At 40.7% G+C, this 16,053-nt stretch overlaps 1 protein-coding gene across 5 annotated transcripts in view; it reads right to left on the bottom strand.

Annotated features, from left to right (window-relative positions):
* Positions 1 to 13,179, bottom strand: part of ADAM23 (ADAM metallopeptidase domain 23) — an 82,897-nt gene extending 69,718 nt beyond the window's left edge. For 4 of the 5 annotated variants that reach the window (XM_074829367.1, XM_074829368.1, XM_074829371.1 and 1 more), the window contains exons 1-3: positions 12,947 to 13,178; positions 11,613 to 11,839; positions 2,582 to 2,658 (exon numbers count right to left, since the gene is read on the bottom strand). In XM_074829367.1, coding sequence (XP_074685468.1) covers positions 2,582 to 2,658; positions 11,613 to 11,839; positions 12,947 to 13,115 — 473 coding nt within the window. In that variant the 5' untranslated portion in view covers positions 13,116 to 13,178. Of the gene's footprint in view, positions 1 to 2,581; positions 2,659 to 11,612; positions 11,840 to 12,946 lie in introns of all 5 variants that reach the window. The other variant, XM_074829369.1, reaches the window with a different exon arrangement.
* Between the last annotated feature and the right edge of the window lie 2,874 nt (positions 13,180 to 16,053).

Below are 16,053 nucleotides of genomic sequence, written 5' to 3'. Positions count from 1 at the left end.
TATACAGCTGGGGGAAGGAGGAGGAAGGGAGGCAGGTTCAGAGCAGTAGCATTTGTCTTCCCAAGTAACTGGAATCCTGCTTTCCTGGAGATGACTGAACACATGCCTGCCAATGGGAAACGGTGAATGAATTCCCTGATTTGCTTTGCTTGCATGTGCGGCTTTTGCTTTACCTATTAAACTGTCTTTATGGGGAATGTAAGGCTATCGGGTTCGTGAGGGTATTTGGTTAAGAGCCATTCAGCATAAGAGATTAGGACAGGAAAAGCAACCAACAGCCAGACACACAAACCCTAATGAACAAGAAATGAGTTCTGGTCTTTGTTATTATCTCTGTAAGGTCACTGACTGATGGGCCATGGAAGGAGCCACTCTGGCACAGACTTGAAGAGGTTCAACCAGAACTTTAGAATGGACAAGAAGTGGTAAACAATGTCATCATGGGTCTCCTGGGAAAGAACAAACTAATTACAGGATGTCTGCAGGGGCTTGTGAAAACGTGCAAACATTTTTATGGGACATCCAGGAAAGTGCCAAAGGTAGGGAAGGTGAATCGGAATGGCACGTGTGGGAAAATGGAGAGGAAGTTGCTTAAAAAAAAAAAAAAAAAAAAAAAAAAAAAAGAGTCATTGGTGTAAGCTGCAAGTCAGTAGGTTTGTTTGGTCCAGCCCTGCACCTGATCACTGTAGTATGCCCAATGTTTCTACTGAGTCCTGCTTGTAATATCTTCTATGTGACTTTGCTCTCTATTCTGCATAGGTGTGATGTGCAAGCAGTGTCAAAGGTAAAGAAAACTTCAGAGTCAGTCAACAACTATGAGGAGACCTGTATCTGAAAAGACCTAAGGTCTAAGCCGGTGACCAGGTGAGAGACCTCAGGCCTAGACATGCACGTTTGATGAACCTGAAGTCTGTGTTAATATTTTAGTCTGTGAATGTGGGCATGTTGTGAATCAGGACAGGGCTGGAGCAGGTATTTCACAGCAAACTTCCAATTCCCATCAGCTGGAGAAGAACTTTATCAGGCTGTTTGTATTCTTGTTCACCTGAGTACTGTTTGCATTTATATGTGATGCCAGTAAAGGCAATGTTTCTTCTGTGATGGTCTGTGTGACCAGCCATATCCCATGTATAGTCCCATCTTGGGAATGTGTTGCTATCAGTCTTGCTACTGGCTGGACACACAACCAGGAACAGTGGCAGCAGACCAAGAGGAGAAATTCCCTGTAGCTTAGAGGCCACTAGATATAGGTTCCCTTCACAAATGTGGCATGATTATACCACTGGAATTACTTTACATGGGTCCAACCCTGACCCTCATAAAACACCATAGTCTTGCACTACAGTACAGCTCTTCCAGAAGCTAGAGAACACCCAGTTATCTTCAAGGCTTCTTTCTCCTTCCATTTTGTGTGCCATCCCCTGCCTTCATACTAACTCATCTTTTACCAGCCACTCAAGACTTCGTGTCACACTTTAAAAGATGGAACTGCAAGAGCAACCTAACTTCAAAATCATGCATGGATGAAGGAAGATTTTCCAGTTCACCTTTGCAGCAAATCATCTGATAACTAGTAGCCAAGCAGCAAAATATGGGAATATAACAGTTCAGCAAATTTTATAAAGCCATAGCTTTCTGTTTTAAAAGGCTATTAGATTTAATAAGCTTGTATTTTTCTCCCTAATGAAATTTTTATTACATGACAGTTAAGACCAAAAATAAGACTTCATACAGAACTCAAGACCAGAGGAACGCGTTTTTTTTAAACCAGTATGCAATTGTTTCTGTAAATTTGTTTCTCCTTTAAGTGTGCTGAAAGGCTCAAGGGCAGCAGAAGGGGCAAATGCACTTTTAAGCGATATTGTAGATATTTTACCTGTCCAGTATTTAGTACTGATTTTATACTTCTACCTTAAACTTTCTCAGTGTAAACCTTCAGTGGCAGAAAATCCTTCATTACAATTTTTAGAAAGAATACATAACTCCATACCTTCAGCTGAGGTTATAAATAGATGCAAACAACTAAACTGTCATTGACCTGTATTACAAGTCAGATCTTCTAAGACCTGATGATTGTGTAAAATTGTCTTTCTGGTAGATGGACTCTAGCTGCACCTTTCAGTACAGCCAAACTGTTAGGATTCCCACCTCATTAGAAACTTCATGATTATAGTGACAATAGCATGTTTTCCAGATCATTAAAGATGAGGCATTCATACAAGTATTTACAATATTCCTACACACCAACTTGAGCAACTAACATCCGCGTGACAGTTCATCAATAAGTAAAAAAATGCACAAGAAAATCCACACCTTTCAAGCACTACTGGTACTGAAATCTCTCTATTAATCATCATCTATTTTATCATGAATGACAAAATTTTAAAGGTATGTATGTTATGGGTGTCAGCAAGGGTAACAGTTACCTTGCTTAAAAAAGGCTGAATGTTATTTTGTATTATTAAACTTGGATAACAGCATATTTTTCTGCAGATCTTGGGATTTCATGTGCCCTGACCCTGTACCATAAGTTAAAGACAATAACAGCAGGAAAGAAAGAAACCTCAAATTGTGCACTTACTTATTCAACGTGAGGTCAAGGATGAATTTGGAACCAAAGGCCTCAATCTGGAAGCTTGCCTGGGCCAGATGTACAGCCTGTAAATATGAACACACAGGAGTACTATACAGTTCTGCAGAACATTTAAAGTTGTCAGAAGAATCATTAAGTTTTCTATGCAACAAATGTGAAAACACCTGTGAAAAACAAAGTTACGGAAAACATGCTTATTTTCATGAATCCCATATACATATGAAAAGTTCTGCCCTTGTACCAAATTCTGATTCAAAAGATTTGCCTTTTTAGAGGGTAAAGACAAGGAAGCAAATGGTACCTGAAAAGCACACTTTCGAATACACACTCATTCCTCACAAAAACAAGGAGGGGGAAAAAAAAAAAAAGATTCACATAAATGTCTGTATTTTGCCATAACCAGATGGCTCTCTAACAAAAGCATCAGTAATGCAGTATACTGTTCTTTCAATTATGTTACTGCATTCATTCACTTTAAAGGCCTGAAATAATTAAAGCATTTGTAATACAGGCCTTCAAATAAGAAATCACGGCAAGGCTTGTATTACATGTTATGAAAGACTCCTTCAAAGTAATCCCTTCACAATTAAATGCTTTGTACTTGGCATTGTAGCCAAACCAGTGTACAGAAGACTGATGCTGCTCAACATACAACCACCAAAAGAACATTAGCTTGTCTTGCATAGGGAGTGAACTTTAACTTTCAGGATATTCAATTTTTGTCAGATATATAAATGTATTATTTATTCTTTTCTATACTGTTGTAACTGAAGCCAAAGACATTTAAAACATGCTCATCTCTTTTCTAGAAAAATAAGGGGAAGATAAGATTAGTCCAAGAATTTCTTTTTGTGAAGACACTGGTCCAGCAGGGTAGAAGAAATTAGATCTGAATTTCAGAAAACCTCTTCCCTAATAATGTCCTAATCAAATTATGCTTACTTATACACTAATTTGATACCACATTAATAATTACATAATGTTGGAATATTACAACTAAGTCCTTTAATCGAAAAACAAAAAAAAAAATACTATTTTTTATTAAACATCACAATGAATCTTCAGGTACATCACAAAAACTACATAAAGTTCTAGCTAGTTTACGGCATAACTTAAATAATATAAAAGTTAGCTTTTACGGCCTACAAGGCCTACAATTTGGTTCTCCTTTGGAAATTTTTCCACACAGGATAAATTCTTTCTGTTCCTCTTCCATTCTTGCACTACACAGAGCAGCACTGATTTTCATCTTATTTCTCAGAGGTATGCATCATCTTTCATAAAAGCCCTCAATATAATTTTTAAAAACTATTTCTAAAAGTTGCCATAGTGACTAAAATCAGCTGTGATGTTTCCTATGTTAGTTTATTATTCTTTGCCCCCAGAAATATCATTTCCCTTTCAACAGGTTCGCAGAGCTTTGTTGTCAAGCTTCTTTAAAAGAAGTGCGTAGTTACAAAATATTTTAAATATCTTTAAACAATCTCTTACCGAAAGCCTGGTTTTTGTTTATTAAAAAACTACAATAACTTTAAATAAGAATTTTAAAAATAATATTCCCAGGTGATAGCTAAAATAATATGGAAGCAAACCAGTATCAAGCTTTCTCTCTGTAACATCTTTTGGTAAATGAATAGTAACAGTTGTATCACCAGTTCACCAATTCACTGAGATAACACTGGCCTGACAAACTGAGTTTACAGCTGCTCTGTAAACCAGAGTGAAATAGTCTAAGTATAAAAACAAACAGTTGACTCAATGGAGAGAATCTCCTAGTAGCATGCATGCCTAGCAGGAGAGGCTTTTCAGACCCTGCTCCACTTTTCTGCACATTGAAACCAAGGAACAAGTGTCACAAGGAGCTTTTCAAGCACCTGTTTGTGACAAAAACCTCATTATGTTTTCAACATGCACATGTACTAATATAAAAATTTTAAAAAGCATGAAAATTTATTAAAGGAAAAGGGTTACAATTGGTTTTATCCCATAAAGATTCCACTTAAGAGTTACAGGAGCTACTGTTTCGAGTCTCCTTTACATGTAACATTTACCTAAAATTATGTGTCTTCATATATATGCCACAAACAAGACTTGAATGTTAACTATCTGGAAAGTTTAAAAAAACATGTACTATTCCATTAAGATCATTCTGAAACATAAGAAATGAAAACTACAGAATTTCTTAAAGTACCTAGTTTTTATTATGTTTTATATATATATAAAAATATATATATATTTTCAAAATATCTCCTGCTTGAAGATAAACATGGTAATTTTGAGTATATTGCATTTTTACATACAAACGATGAAGACTGAGTCTTTTCTTTAAGATTATCATTTACAGATCTATGACGTAACATTCCCGACAAGTAACACGGCAAAAAGTGACTGCCCAATCAGGATTTACTCAGTGTAATATATCATTAACGATGATTACAAGTCATTTTAGAAACAATACTACCAGTGATCCCAAATGCTATACTTACCCAAGTTGAGCAAAAAAGTAACATCAAAAGGGACTATATACTTTTTCCATGGTAAGTTTAGAAATAAAAATAACATTTTTTCCTTTCAGTTTGATACAAATGCAGCATTTCTTCCACTTCTCCTAAAAGACTACACATTGCTTAAAATGTGTATTCTTTGAAACACTTTTTAGAAAGCAGCATGAAGGCTAAATAATAATCTGCTAAAGAGATACCCAAGTATTTTGTTTCCCACTTTAGATTGTTTGTTTTTGTCACTACTGTTGTTCTGACTGCAAATTCCAAACCAACTAAATAAGCCAAACTCTAGAATATCTTTTCTTTCAAGAAGATTCAAGCTACTTAACTGATTAAGAAAATGCTTAAGTTTGGTGGATGACATACCACCTCAAATAATAAAACACACTTTAAAGCAATCATGGCATACTGAAACATGCCAAAATCCGGAAACTTCAGCACAACACATTGAAAGAGAATGAAAGGGCTCAAACAAATGAATTTCTGACAATTATTAAGACTAAACTGTGACGTGATGTATGAACGCTTTGCTTGGGTTTTGCTTCATTTGTTTCTCAAGGACTCCTGACTTCTCAACTGTTTCCTTAGGTCTCTTTTGTCTGTTTAGGTATTAAAATGCTCGTTAGGCTCCATACGTAAATCACAGATAACAGACTCAAGGCCTTCAGTGGACACTTGGGCAACTCCTAGAATGAGATAAGGGGGGCTCAGAGACCCTATTATAGGGAAACTGATTCTGCTGATTTAGGAGGGAGACACCTGGACTTTACTTCACAGCGCATGCTCTGGAAAGAGGGTCAACTAGCGAACACTGTGAAGAAGACTACTTACTTCCTCCCTCGACCACCAAAGACCCTCACCCTATTTTCACTACACATGCCCAGACTATGTAAATGAATTCTGGGAACTCATTATCATAAGACACCCCTTTCTAGGAAATCTAATTAATATGTATAATTTGTGTGTATGTAAACTGATGTCCCTTGCTAATTCTTGGGAGCCCTTATGGTGGAGAATCCCCAGGGCGACCCCAGCGCTGCTAATAAAGAATACCTGCTTAACAGTTATATTGGATTCTGACTGTTGAGTTAATTTCTTTGTTTCAACATAAATGTACTAAAAATGTACCAAAAATGTACCTGTATAAAAAACCAAACAACCCTGGATAGCCTCAAGATCAGGAACTCCCATCAAGGGCTACTGAATTCAAAAGACAAATTCTGATTCCCAGAAAATCCTGAGCCACAAATTGCTGGAGTCTGGGAGATCAGTCCAGAAAATCTCACTCCATGACTGTTCTATGTTCCTATATCCCTCCATAGGCATCCGCTACTGATCGCTCTCAGGGACAGCTAGGCAGACGTCTACTCTGTTTTGTCCAACCAAGCCCGTTCAATGATACATACAGATATGATCTCCAAATTACAAACTCATTGCTTTTAGAAATCTATTTTTGCATATAGCTCTGATGACTAAATTAATAGCCAAAAGCTGCCTTTCTCATTTCAGTAGCTGAGCAAGGAGTTTCATCACTCCCATTTTGTAATTAGAAACCTAAGTCAGATTTAGATGGATTTGGTCACAGCAGCATGTAAAAACTCATGCTTAAAACATACACGATTTCAGAAAAGTTCCTGTTGATGACTCGTTTCTGGTCTTTAGTGACTAACAATAGAGAGGTTGGTTTGACGCACTTGAACCTCAAGCCTTGAAGACTGTTCTTTGAAAGAATGGTTGTCAGCATGTGAGCCTTACCTCTGAAAGCAATCCTACTGTTGCTTTTTTAACCCCAAGGGCCAGAACCCACCCTTCTCTCACAGCACGACAATACTTCGATAACCATCTGTAAGTGACACTGGCCTCTAAAATCCTATCCCTCTCAGGGTTTTATTCACAAGACTCTATGAAGTAGTGCATCCATATCTTGGACCACTTTCCTGCAGTACCCAGCTTCCCACAAATGCTAGAAAACCTATAAACTTCTTTTTCTGCTGGAACAAGGCCTAACAAGTACAAGTTTTGTACTACCTAACACTTAGGAACTAAAACCTTTTGTAGGTTATCACTTGAAACTCATGAGAGGACCCACATTTCAGCTAGGGAACCAAGATGTAGATCTACTTGAGGAGAAACTGGCATACGGAAAATGGCCTTCTACTCCCAGAAACCAAAGGAGGTAGGAAGACCAATTTCAATCCTCCTGTCAGTATCCACTGGAGACACAGAGTCCAAATAAGCCTTTTGCATTAATATAAATTCAATTTCAAATAGAAAAAAAAGACTACACAAAATCATCCATTTCAAGTAGTGTAAATTGAAGCTGCACCACAGAAAGTTCTGAAAAAAAACCCTTGCAAAGCCAGCTTCTCCACAGAAGATGTAAACTCATACACATAAACCACATGAAGTTCATTCATTATTTTGATCAGTTTTGCTTACATGGGGATTCAGAGTTAAGACCTGGCCTAATATAGGCAAGGGAAGGGAAGACAATAATTAATGCATAGGATTTTTATCTGGATTTTTAGTAAGAATTCACATGATGCCACCGCTTGAGAGATTAACCATGATGTTTCATCTTTTACAGAACAGGCCTGTTTTTTTCTTCAGTACCACCTCCTTTGCACTAGCTGAGATAGTTATTTTCCTGTCATCTTCAGGATGTTTCACCTCTCAACTTTCGTATGCTACAAACCAAAGTTGCATAAAGGACTGAGACAGCACTGTATCTCAACCTTTAAAGCAGGGCAACATAGCAGAAAACATAACATTCTGCTTGGCAGGAATATTTTCTTTATTTAAACAACAAACAGCTGAGCTGAACAGAAGCACCTGGAGTTTTTATGCCAAGAAAAATAGCCCAAAATGAATACAGTTGGGAGGTGGGGGAATGGAACTGTCTTCACAGTCAGACGACTTATCACACTTTGTTTTTTACAGTCTGTAAAAGTTTTCTTAATAGCTCCCTCCTCCCCAAAATTACACTAACAGCTTAGAATTATGCATGAAGACACTGCTTCTTTACAATTTCTGAGAGCTCAATTCAGTGATCTAAAAACACTTAGAAAGCAGTCTTCCTTCATATGCACCTAGTTCAAGCTATTTTCCACCCAAAATTTGTTAAGGTTGCTCTGAGCTGTGTTTCTCTGGCAACACTATTATCTTGAGATCACATCTCGTGTTGAAAGATTTTTCCCTCTGCTGGCCACCACAAGGACTTGCTCCTAACCTTTTGTGACAAGTTGTGTCCCAAGCAGTCTTCCCACTAGCTCCTAACATCCTTGTATATGCAGTCTGCAAAAATGAATCAAAACCTTCATCTGGTTCAATAAAGAGGTTACCAGTTCATTCAAAACACCACCTCCATCTGCAGAAGTTTAGAAAGACAGAGTAGCAGAACACAGATGACTCAGACCCCTTCAGTAAGTTTAAGGATTCTTGTGAGCTGCTTCAGTGCTTTTCTAAACAGATGCTCATTTTTGAGTATTTCACACTAAAAATAACTTCAGAACTCAATACCAGCTAGACTTGACTATGAGGAAACAGGTATACAGACTTTAGAGGCTTCAAGCACCAAGTATTTAAAAATACGGGTTTTTTGGAGCACAAAGAGAAAATAGATTACACACTAGAACTCTGTCTACCTTGGAAATACACCACTTGGTCAAAACTATGGTGAACATACCTTTTTTTCAACACTAAGAAAAAACTTCTTAGAAGAATGAATGAGAAAGGTTCTACCAACAGATTAGATTACATACACCCTCTCATTATGATGGTGTTTCACCAGATTCAAAAGGGGATACAGAGGATCAGTGCCAAGAAAGCAATTTATTATTTAAATTTTTGATTCTCTGGTACACTGTTTTCTCCTCCAGCCCCTCACTTCTACATACATTTCAGGAAGAAGGCTGCAGACCCTTACTTTTAGGAAGATACTTTAAAAAATATTTTAATCATTTTACGCAATTATATTTCTCTAGCTTTACCTCTTTCTTCTCACGTGCACACAATTTCCTCTACTCTTCCCCTCTCCTTACAGTGACTCATCATTTCTGAGGTATTCAGGCCTAGTCCCACAAACTATCCATATGGTTAATATTCTTCTGACCACTATAATGAAGTTCCACAGAAAGGGGTCTACTGAAAAATATCCATAGTTAGGCAGTATACCCCACATCGTATGTCTATAAATGCTATATTAAGGCTGACAATAAAATACAGGTTAAAGGATGTATGGTTCCAAGAACAGTAAAAAAGAAAAAAAAAAAAGTATTTTTCTTCCTCAGCTGTCCACTGTGTATGTACATAAGGTCATCATATTTGTTTTTACTTTTTTCACATGCTAAAAATCAATCCTAAGCATGTATTTCTTTCTTTACCTAACTATAAAGGTATTTTGGTTATTTCTTTTTATTACCAATGTGGGAGACAGCAAAATCTCACAAGTGGGATTTATTACAATATAGCATTTATTTTAATTATTGGAAAGGATAAAAGCAAGTACTAAAAAATTCCACCACCGCCCCACCACACCCCCCTCCACCCCGCAAAAAAATCAAAAGCCTCATGTATCTTTCACAATCCAATTGCATTCCATTTTCTTCATGGATTCTTTTCCTTTTACATCCCAGGCAGACTCCCCCCCCCCCCAGTTATTGCTCTACAGAGACAATTATAGTGAATGTTAAACAGAACAAAATAACAAAAATATTTGTTATTATATTATTGGTAAAACAGATGGAAGGGCAAAGAAATTACTTCATGCAAGGAAAGACACAAGATGCAAGTTGGGGGGAGCCCTTTATGGTGCTCTGGAAGCAAGACATGCAAAAATTAATGCAGACAAGGAACGTAATCCACCCCTTCCTTCAATTAAATGGATCAAAGCAATAGAAGTTTCATGCCAGAATAATGAAGTCAACATAATATCACCCTCCATGAAGCCCCAAGCTTAAAGAACCCTTCTGTGGGAAAAACTGCAGTGTTAGCACTCCCTACACTTAAAAGGGATACAGTGAGTAGAAAGGAGATCCACTTTACACAATACTCAGCAGCAAGCATACCCAAGGAAATCAATACCAATTCTGTCAGCACTGATCTCTGCAGAGCTTTATGCCAACAGGTAGATGAAAGGTAGGGCATAGGAAGGGTAGGCAACAGCAGCAATGCTCTTGTGGGCAATGCTGTGTAAGTAAAGAGATTGGCAGACATTCTCCTCTGTGGATTCCCAAGAAAAAAACTCACGTAGATACATGGAGGAAGCACCATTCCCAAAGGCAAGTCTGCAAGCATTTGCAAACCCCTTTCTTTCCACATCCCTCTTCAAGGAGGTGAGCAGAGAGTGGTCTCACTTTAAAGGGGCATTAGTTCTGAATGTAGATTTCTCTTAAGCAGCTCCAGTTTCCAACAACCAGTTTTTCTGTGCCATCCATAACACATAGGTGTATTTAGATGCATCCAATAGCATATACTGGTATCCAAGTTCGATAAGCAAGGAAGAAACCTTTCTTCCCACTAAAACAGCAAAACTATACAACTATCTCACCTTTTTTTCAAAGATTATACAGTGCCTCCATATTAATTCCACATCTGAAATGGCACATAATATCAACAAAAGCATGTATAATGCATAATAAATTCACTTCCCAAAATTTCAAAAGAAATGCAATTCAACAGGAACTCCATTATAGCCAACTCCTTCTGTAATATCGTACACACTGATCTGCTTTGCTGTCTCTCTTCCCTACCATGGCAATCTCTTCCTATACAAACCATCCTTACCTTCACTTTAGCTTTTTAACCTGTGGGAATAAATTAATTCTTTAAATCAAAATCTGTAGAAGTAGAATGGAATAATTTTAAAGGGTGTCTAGTGAGTGATATAGTTTAGAATAGGTTTACTTCTTTACCAAGTTATTTCACAAAACCAAAGTTTGTTCAGTCCCATGCAATTTCATAAAAAAATGTACTATTTGCCTCTGTACAGAATGAAATCTTGTCATTAAAAACGAAAAATGCAGGTATTTTTTGACAAAAATTGGTAACACTTTACAGCGGTCTTCACTGGTCATACACTGGCAGGAAACCAATACTGCACTTATTTGGTAGTGCATGATACACCCAAAGCCAAGTAAGGTCAGGATTCTAAAGAAACTCCCTATGCAGACATTTCTGCAGTGTAGAGCTATTTCAGAAAAAGCATTTTGTTGATGATGGTATAAGTCAAGACACTGAAATCTACACTTATCAGACAAGTCAACTTTGCATAATTCCCTTTTGGTTTATCTACGGTTCAGCTTCTGAACCATTCTGAAATTCAAAATAATTATTTTTAAATTAACACAAGGGAAATTACATTCCTGTTTAATTACATGTCCTCCTTTAATTGCTAAAAATGGTGGTAAGGACCACCATTAAGTCTCAAAGATATACAGAACAAAACATTCAAATACAGTTCCACATCACATATTACCATTTTGAAAATCCTGCAGATAAGCCTCTTTTTACCCTACCTGGTCATGTTTCTGCTGGTGCCTTGCCCTTGTATCCAGGATATGGTAAGGCGTTTCAGAGTCTCTGTTGATGTAATAGATTAGTCTTGAAGGCAGTGTGATTTCTTTCTGGACTGCATTGCTGTAGCCGTTATTTTTACTGTTACTGCTTTTATTCTGTTGAAATGTATTCTCTTCATCTGCCAGTACTCCCTCTATACCGCCTGCCGTTTCATTCCAATGCAGGTCTGAGGAAGAAAGACATGCCAGCCATGAATTAGATGGCAGAATGTGTTTATTTCCATTAAAAAAGCTACATATTTAACTTGCAGTATTCTAACATTTCATGCATCACCCAAGTAAACAAAAAGATAGCTTACTCATTGAGCTAGATCTGATTCATTTTTTCACACGTAAAATGGTTTCAGAAATAACATTATTTATTTAAATGCATATACATTTTCATATGCAGTCATGGATTATAAATATTTTAATGCCTCTCAACCTCCAAGAGGAAAAAAAACCCAGCTTAATGGATATGTAGTTACACCCTCCCTGATAGTCAAGTTCTCTTCTCTCTCAAAGATGTACACACACACAAAAAAAGACCCCAAATATACATCTACAAAAGGCTAAGAATATCTCGATGTTCTTAAGACAAACTGAATTCAAAAGCTAAGAATACTCTCGATGTTAAGACAAATTGAATTCAGAGGAAGTTTTCTACCTCTCCCAACTTTTGACAAGAGCCCTTTTCTTCAGTGATGGCTTTTCAGATGAAATTCTGTACCCTTCCTTATTAAAATTTCAAGATACAGTCAATCGACAAGCAATGTAACAGTAACAGCAATAAGATGATGCACAAACCGGCTACATTCAGCATTCCACATGTCACCTATGTGCAATCAGAAGGAAACAAAAAAAGCACACGCAAAAATCCAACCCCAAGCAAACAAATTAGCTTCCCAGTCAGATCCCCGTACACATGCCTCCTAACACACACAAAAACCACCTAAACCTTTTTTCGTCGCATACCTCACCAGCGTATTTCTACGCACACCATCCTCTATCTAAAGCACTGCAGCACTGGCTTCAGGAGACCAGAGGGCGAAACCTCACATTTCTTTTTCGTAAGCAAGCGAGCCAAGGAAAGATTTTCTGAGCCCCGTTTTTCTACACGCCGAAACAGACGCGTACGCAACACTGGAAAAGGTGGAGGAAGAAATCGTTCCGGGGAAATGGATGTTACCGGGGTTTATCACCCCGGGCGGAGGCAGGGGGCCGGGGGAGGACGGGGACCGAGGAGCAGCAGACGCCCCACACGCACCAACACACACACGACCCGCCATACCCACCGGCGGCCGCTGCAGCCGCGCGGGCCCGGGGGCAGGAGGAGCTATGGAGGAGCAGGAACAGCGAGACGAGGCGGCCGAGGAGCGTCAGGAGCGCGGGGCGGCAGGCGGCAGCGGGGAAGCGGCGGCCGCAGCGAGGCCGCCGCAGCGAGATGCTGCCGGGCGGCTTCATGGCTCATAGCGCCCCGGGGCAGGGCGGGGCGGGGCGGGGGGCGGCTGGCCGCGGGGCAGCGCGGCGCCCTCAGCGCCGCTGGGCTGTGCCCGCGGGGCCGGGGGAGGGCGGGGGGGGGGGGGGCCCGGGCGGAGGCAGGCGGCTCTCGGCGGCGGCACCCGCCCGTCTGGCTCCTCTCGCCGCCGTTAACGGGAGGCCGCTACCTCCGCGCGAGGGCGGGCGGGAAGCGGCGCGCGCGCACCTTCCCCTTCACACCACACCGCCCCCCCCCCACCCGCCGCCTCCACCCGCCAACCCCGCGGCGGGCGCACGCGCGCCGACCTCGTCCCACGGCGCGCGGGTGGGACGGGGCGGGGCCGGGCCGCGCGGCCGCTGTCCGCTGTGCTGCCGCCGGAGCGGGCGGACACGGCCCCCGGACACGGCCCTCCGCCCCGCGGTGCGCACCGGGGCAGGGCGGGGCAGGCCGCGTCCCCCTCGCGTCACGGGTCACGGCGCGCCCTAAGCAGCCCGGGGGTCGCCGCCCTCCGGCAGCGGGCGGGCGGCAGCTGCAGCCCCGCCACCGCTCCCGCGCCGGCACCGGCGTCGGCTCCAGCGGCCCCGAGGAGCTTCGTCTTGCACCTGGGGCGGGCAGGGCGGGGGGATGTAATTTCCCGCTCGGGGCGAGGCACAGTTTGGAAACGTTCAAATTAGTTTAACTTCACGGAAAGTGAAACGACGTTGAAAACTGGCAGCCCGGAGCAAGGCTGGGAAGAGGCTTTGGGGGGAAGAAGAGGAAGCCGCGGCTCACTTTGCTCCCAGGGAAGCTGCGCGCGTGCACAGAGAGGGCAAAGGAGCCATTTCACAACTTGGCAGGCGACATACGCCGCCCTTGACCCATTGCCATTCCCATGGACCCTCTTCTCCTCCAGCTCCAGGGGTTTGTGTGGAGCTTCAGGCTCCCCTCCGCTGCCTCCCAACGCCTCCTGCCAACAGCTTTGTTCCTTGCATCTCCCCCCTTGTTCTCTTCTTTGGTCCCTGGTCCCCATTCATCCTTACTGAGCGTAGCCAAGGTGCAACGAAGTGGTTGGGGAGGTGAGAACCATTGTAACCAAAAGAGTGCGCGTACACTGACACAGAAAATGGAAGAGTGTACAATAAACAAAGAGGAACAGCACAGGAAGGTGCACCATCAGGCTGGGACCTGGTGTAAATCCTCTCTGGCATGCTGTGTTCAGCAGCGGATGGTCTGGACCACAAACAGAGAGAAGTATTAGCGCGTTTCTGTACAGTGACTAGTATCTCTCATACTTCAGTCCAGCATGCCTAGGGTGAACCACCAATATGAAGAGTATTTGCAAAGATAAAAATAACTTCAAAGAGATACAAGAAGATCAACCTGCTGCTTTGTATTCATTCCATGGCTTCAGGAGTCAGAAAAACCTGGAAGCTGAGTTCAGAGACAAGTTTAGATATTGAGCTCTTGGTGCGCATTTTGCCCAGCAGATTTCTAATCCCCAAGAGTAGATATGTTTTATTCTGGAGCAGGTCTCACTGCTGAGGAAATAAAGATGTTTCTGCTTTTTGAATGGATATTGCTTTTTATTTGTCAGCCTATTCCTTCTAATATGTGTCTGGGTACCACATGGATTTCCAGAAAGATAGGAATTTTCTCTGCTTCACATACTTGTCTTTAGATTCCAGCCTGATCTCATTATCATTGTTAATTTAGAAAAATATAAGCAGTTTTACAAATTGTTACCATGCAGACTATTGCATAGCAGTAGTGTTATTACTTTTACTAAAAAATCAATTCTGGATTCTCATGCTGGTCAAATGGGTGCTACTTCTGGAAGCTCAAAATCTAAGCATGTAATGGCAGGCAAACAAATAGAAGACACAGACCCACGGGATGAACAAGTGTAAAAAATAACAGAAAATGTGCCTTAGGATTTCTCTGTTGCCTGGGTCTAGGGAAAAAGCTGTACCTGTTTTCCGTATAAAATGGTCTTTCTTGATACTCACATTCCCCCGGACACTTTCCATGCAGCCTGCCTAGCCCAGCTGTTCCTCATCATTAGAAATCACTAGAATATTTCAGCCAACAGCAGCTCCTGTTTCTCCCCATAAACATATAAACAGATCAAAGGAACAGTTATGCCAGCTCATCTAGAACTAAAATAAATAAACACAATTTTAAAAAAAAATATTTTAGGAGCAAACAACAAAAGAGTAAAATGACCTTGCAATTAAAAACAATAAAATCCAGGAACTAACTTTCACCACACAACAAAAAAGCAAGTCTAGCAACAATGAATGCTAGAAATGCCTGCTCTCTGAAATGATCTGTTCTTATTTTTGCTGTCCAGATTTTGAGGGGAGAAAATAATGACTGATTCTTTCTACAAAGGTTGTCTCGGGCAAAGATTTTCTAAAGTTTTTTTAACTCGTACAAGTCTGCAGCAGAAATAATCACCTGAATAATCACCTGAAGCAGACATGCCTAGTCTCCCAGTCCCTGATGGATGTATAACTAAAGCTGTGTTTCATAAACCTGCTACAAACCTTCAGATGGTCATGTGCAGTTCACAAGAGTGTAATCAGCTCAAGATGAAGTACCCCACTAGGAATGACAGCTGACTTTTTTTTTAAACCTGCTTTCATCTTTGAAAGACACTGTGAAATAATCCCAGATAGACTGCACTGCAGATGTCTGAAAACAAAATACCAGAAGTGTGGATTATTGTAGCAGCATCTGTACCAAATGAAGGAAGTTGAAACGTCTAACTCAGACGCACATGGGAAACTGCTGATAGCTGGTGCTTCAAGACTGGCTAGGGAGCAAACGAATACTATGCAAGGTATATACATACTTTCAATCTGGGTGATAAATAAACTTTAAATCACATCTCCAGATGATTGCCCAGAGCTTTTCAATTCCTTCCTCCTTTATCGGGATAGG

The sequence above is a fragment of the Strix aluco genome, chromosome 6 (genome assembly GCF_031877795.1).
Source record: "Strix aluco isolate bStrAlu1 chromosome 6, bStrAlu1.hap1, whole genome shotgun sequence".
NCBI classification, from domain to species: domain Eukaryota; kingdom Metazoa; phylum Chordata; class Aves; order Strigiformes; family Strigidae; genus Strix; species Strix aluco.
Note: the sequence above shows the minus strand (reverse complement) of the source record. Positions and strands in the feature narration are given on the sequence as shown.